The sequence below is a fragment of the Vicia villosa genome, unplaced genomic scaffold, assembly GCF_029867415.1.
Source record: "Vicia villosa cultivar HV-30 ecotype Madison, WI unplaced genomic scaffold, Vvil1.0 ctg.000746F_1_1, whole genome shotgun sequence".
Lineage (NCBI taxonomy): Eukaryota > Viridiplantae > Streptophyta > Magnoliopsida > Fabales > Fabaceae > Vicia > Vicia villosa.
This window is the reverse complement of record NW_026705335.1, coordinates 553,221-558,872: the sequence shown is the minus strand read 5'-3', so window position 1 is coordinate 558,872 and position 5,652 is coordinate 553,221. Positions and strand designations below refer to the sequence as shown.

At 36.9% G+C, this 5,652-nt stretch overlaps 1 protein-coding gene across 1 annotated transcript; it reads left to right on the top strand.

The window, feature by feature from the left end:
- Positions 1-2,064: 2,064 nt before the first annotated feature.
- LOC131630871 (uncharacterized) lies at positions 2,065-3,093 on the top strand. The gene has a single exon (XM_058901611.1). It carries the CDS (start codon positions 2,065-2,067, stop codon positions 3,091-3,093), a length of 1,029 nt encoding a protein of 342 aa, XP_058757594.1.
- The last annotated feature ends 2,559 nt before the right edge of the window (positions 3,094-5,652 follow it).

The following is a 5,652-nucleotide window of genomic DNA, read 5'->3' as shown; positions in this document are numbered from 1 at the left end:
GTACTTACTGTTATATTTTGTTTATCTAACCCCATGTTTAATAATCACAATAATCATCCATAATTCATACATGATTTGAATCCAATGGTTTAGATACATTCATAACTTGCTTGTTAACACTCACTTGTGTGTTCTTATATATACATGAGGTATTTATTGTTAATTGTTTAAGCTTGATGTTTTATCCAAAGGATGAAAATGATATTGTTAATTGTCAAGGTACTTAAATTCTTTTCCAATCTATTTTATTTTTGTGTTAAGTATTTTAAAGCTTTTCACTTGTTAATGGTTTAGTATTATTAAAGCTTAGCCAAAACCCTTTTGTTTTGAAACCTTGGTATTAAGAATAGAATTATTTCAGGTGAAACTATTCTTGATCCATTGATCTATTTCTTAAACCTTGGTTCTAAGAGATGAATTATTCCCGGTGAAACTTCTCTTAACCCATTGACCTTGTATTTTAAGGTTTGGTCCTTCTTTGATTTGTTTTAAAATTTGTTAAGTATTTTATAGCTCAACTTTTTAAAACTTATTAGGTATTTTAAAGCCTAATTCCTTTTCCAAAATTGTTAAGTATTTTAAAGCTTAACCTTTTAAACTTATTAGGTATTTTAAAGCCTAATCTTCTTTTAAACTTGTTAAGTATTTTAAAGTTTAACCCTTTTTTAAAAAATTGTGAGTATTTTAAAGCTCACACCCAAAAGGATTTTGGCCACTTTGGCCCCCTTTTTTTCCTTTTTAAAAGAGGAACTACACAAGCTCTGACTTCCCTATTGCACCTAAGGTGTATGTAGGCCTAACATGCGGTATCTTATCGAGCTCACTTTCAAAAACTTCTCTTCCCATCCCCACCCTCTGGTTCAAACAATTTTTTCACATAGGATTTTCACTAAAAGGTTATTTATAAACAAAAGAAAATAACACAAAAACAAAGAGGTTCCCATGGAGTACCATGGATATGAGGGGTTCTTAAAACCTTCCCCTTGTATAACAAACCCTCCGTAGCCAGAACTCTAATAAGTTTATTAGTTTCGATTTTAAAAACTTCTGTGGGTTTTATTCGCTCTTTCATCTATTCATTTTTGGAAACAATAAAGCACGGTGGCGACTCTGTTTAAAATGAGCTAAGTCTTCCCATGACTCTAGTCTCACCAATTTCACCGCTACAGAAAAATAGCGACCTTGCTGGGGATATTGATCAAACTATTGGTGTATCTTTAGAAGGGTTGACCCAATCTTTGTTTTATTGTTATCTTTTGTTAGTATTTTTATTTTTGTACATAACCTTTTATTTGTGTCTTTTACTTTCCTATGTGTATACTTCTTATTTTATTGGGTTGTATTGGGAAAGGGAGTCATGCCCCTTGTTGTAAGACAAATCCTAACCCGGATTTAGAGTGTACACTTATTATAGGAAACTGGTATAGTCATTTTGATCTCGATGGAGTAATCCCAAAGAAGTCAATTTGAGATCCATCGCTCAGTGGAGGCCTCTTTGGAAGTAACTTTGTTGACCATGTAGTTGGGAATACATCGTTGCATTCAACTAGGCTGTAGAAGCTGGGGACCTAGAAACCCTTAACAAATCTTGCCATTAAGATGTAGTGTGGAAACTATGTCTGATTCATTTTCAGAATAGTTGTTACACGAGGCTATGCTCAAATGAGGTTCTCTTGGATTTTGTTGAAATGAGTATGTTGATACAAAGTTTACAATCTCCTAGTTGGGCTGCTTGAGTCTGGGAAACAATAGAACCTCAATCTACAGGTACAAAATAACCATAGTACACACCTTTGGGATGGGTACACCTTTGGCTCCATGCTCGTGACTTTGAACCCTCAAGCCCATGTTTTGGCTATGTTTGCATTCATTCATCCATGCATCTAAAAACATAATATCTTTCAAGGAATTAAAAGAAACTTTTTGTTTTGTAGACATTATAGGGATGGAACCTGAAAGAAGAAAAACCAAGAAATATGCTTTCAAGAGTTTAGAGGTGGAAGAATTAAGAAAGCTAGGATCTTTGATTGTTGATTAAGACAAGTTTTGTATCAAGTATGGAAGATGGTTGTATCTCCTCAGAACCAATATGAAAAAGGAATCCTCTCCACTTTGATCCATTTCTATGACTCATTGTATCATTGCTTCACTTTCCTTGATTATCAACTTTTGCCTACCTTGGAGAAGTATTCAAGCATCATTGGGCTACCTATTATTGGAAGAGTTCCTTTCACCGGTTTAGAAAAAGATCCCAGGCCTTGTGAAATTTCAAAGTCTACTCATTTAAGAAAGGGAGAAATTGAAAATAACATGGTTACTAAAGGAGGATTACCTGGACTACCTGCTGAGTTCTTAATTGAGAAAGCTCCCAGCTTGTCACAAGAAAGAAAGGAAGAAGACTTTGAAGTTATTTTTGCCTTGTTGGTATATGAACTGTTCTTGTTCCCTAACATTAAAAAATGTGTTGATATGAATGCCATCAAGATCTTTATGAAGAAGAATCTTGTTCCTACCTTACTTGGGGACACTTACTATTCCATTCATCTCAGAAATTCCTATGGAATGGGAATGGTTACCTGTTATACTCCTTTTCTATACAAGTGGTACATATCTCATCTTCCTGACACCTCTGAATTCTGGAGCCAAAAAGAAGGATTGAAATGGTCGCACAAGATCATGACTATCACTAACTTTGAGATTGTTTGGACAAACAATCACTTCTGTAGAATGAAGACTTTGGACTGCTGTGGTGATTTCCCTAATGTGCCCCTCATTGGTACAAAAGGAGTGATCAGATATAGCCCTGTGTTAGTTCGTTGTCAATTTGGGTTTCCTATGGACAAAAGACCAAGGAACGGTTTATTGGATGGGTTTTTTCTAGGAGAAAGAGTTGAGAATAAAGAGTTTAGAGAGAGGATTGCTAATGCTTGGCATCCAAGCAATAGAAGAGAAATCAAAGATTGGAAGTCCAAAGGGGATCTCTCTCCTGAACCCTTTGATAGTTGGGTCACTACCAGAGCTGCTGAAACGAGAATGCCTATTCTCCCTGGAACATCTGCACCCCCAATTAAGGGTATGTTCCACCCATTGTAGTTCCTTTAATAATTGAAAGCCTCCAAGAAGCTCTAATAAAAATGAAGAAATCAAGAGACCATTGGAAGAAGAAATTTGAGTATTCTGATGCTGAATTAGGAATGTTGGAAGAATCCTATGAAGAAGTGTTGAAAGAAAAGAATGATCAACTATTCCTTCAAGACACTTGGCTCATAGCTAAGGATGCTACTATTGCCAAATATGAAAGAGAGAAGAAAAGGGAGCAAAAAGAAGAAGATCTCTCTCCAAAAGAAGCTGGATGGAAGAGTATTATTGAGAAGCTAGAGAAGGTCGGGCTATAGAAGAAGAAGACTCAAGATAATATGGATACTTCTCACTAAGCTTTGGTGATCACTCTTGGATGTTTACTAGTTTTCTTTCTTTGTTTCTACCTTTTAACGCTTGAAAGTGTTTATGACTTGGTTGTCCCTTGTCCTATTGTATGCTATCAAAAGAAAATGGTACTTCGAGTGGAAAGAAAGTCATAAACACTTTCATGGTTCAAGTCCCCAGTCTTGAAGTTGATGTCCTATGCTCCGGTATTGAAAGATTAACTTTTATGGTTCAAGACTTGGTGCCTGCTTAGAATCAACCACTAACCCAGGCTCAGACTACAGTGATCTCCGAGATAGAGACTGCTAAGATTCTTGCAGTTCCTATAATTCATGTGACGAATCCTACAACCACTAGACCATATGGGATAAATATGGATTTCCAATTGGTTGGAAAACAGATTCATGTTCCACAGACAACAATTCCTCAAGCTATTATGACTGATACTCCTGCCGTTGTAAACACTGTTCCGCTTCACAACGAACATATATTCCATGGTGCTCCTTCTGAAGGTATGGGAAGATTGGAAGAATTTGAAGACCAATTTATGGAAATTCAAAAAGAGATCAAGGCCCTTAGAGGAAAAGATCTATTTGGACAAGAAGTAAATGACTTATGCTTGGTTCCGAATGTCAGAGTTTCGACCATGTTTATAATCCCAGAATTTGAGAAGTACAGAGGGAATTCTGTCCTCATAGTCATCTGATTATGTATGTAAGGAAAATGTCTATGCACACTGAAGATCAATGCTTGTTAATTCACTACTTTCAAGATATCTTATCTGGAGCTGCTTTGAAATGGTACATTGGTTTGGATAGTACGCACATCCGTACTTTCTATGACCTAGGTGAAGCTTTCATCAGACAGTACAAATACAACATTGATATGGCACCGAACAGAGATTAACTCCGTGCTATGTCCCAAAGACAAAGAATCTTTCAAAGAGTACACGCAAAGATGGCGTGAACTACCTGCTCAAATCATTCCACCAATGGAAGAAAAAGAAATGACCAAGGTGTTCCTTAAGACACTAAGCGCATTTCATTATGAGAAGATGGTAGCAAGCGATCCCAATGACTTTACTGAGATGTTAAACATGAGGATGCGTCTTGAAGAAGGTATCCGAGAAGGTCGCCTAATTAAAGAAGCCAGTTCATCACTATCTAGTGGTGGCGTCAAAAGATTTGGTAGTAACTTCGCCAAAAAGAAGGAAGAAACTGTTAGTGCCATCTCAAGAGGAAGAAAAAGACGGTATCAATCACAACAAATTGCTACTGTGACTCCAGTTGTTAGCCAAGATCCACCTCAGAATATGCAGAAGCCTCAGCCCCACCTTTTGATCCTATTCCGAAGACTTATACAAAATTGCTGCTTTTGTTACTTCAAAAGAATCTAGTTCAACTGAGGGATCCTCCTCCTCCTGCTAATCCTCCATTTTGGTACAAGGCAAATGCTCGCTGTGCTTTTCAAAAGAATGCTCCTGGTCATACTTTGGAAAATTGTTACCCTCTCATAGAAAGTAACAATTTTGGAAACTGGTCTGAAGCTACATGCTCACCTTCAAGGATGTTAATCCTAATGTTCAAAGTAATCCACTGCCTAACCATGGGACTATCAATGCAATCCAGACTCAATTCGGTTATGAATACCTACATGATATTCGTGAGTCAACTCGATCTTTGGTACATATGCACATTGTATTCTGTGGACATAAATGTTTTCCTCCTCACAATTACAGTGCTTGCTCAATTTGTTTTATACTACATTCAAGGGTGTGAAACTGTGATCAATGATCTTCAAAAGCTGTAGGATAGAGGAATCATCAGTATATCAAGAAGGAAAAAAAGTAAAGAAACTCATTCTATTAACATGGTGCATGGATGCCCTGGGAGGTACCAAATATGGGATATGTCGGTTGGCTTTCTTTCAACATAAGGCTATGTCGGTTGGCTTTCTTTCAACATAATCATAATGCCTGTAGAATTTTTTCTGTAAGAGATGATGATATTAATGTGGTGACTGCTGAGTTCCCGGTCCACGAAGTGGTGGAAATATCCTATGATATTCAAAACATGACTGCCATTCCCCTCACAATTCAAATTTCAAAGCCATTTTCTTACGACTCAATACTACTGTTCCTTGGAGATATGGTGCTACCATCATAACAGGGGGAGAAGAAGTTAGTTCTGGACCTGAGTCAACTGTTGTAAACATTGCCGATGTAAG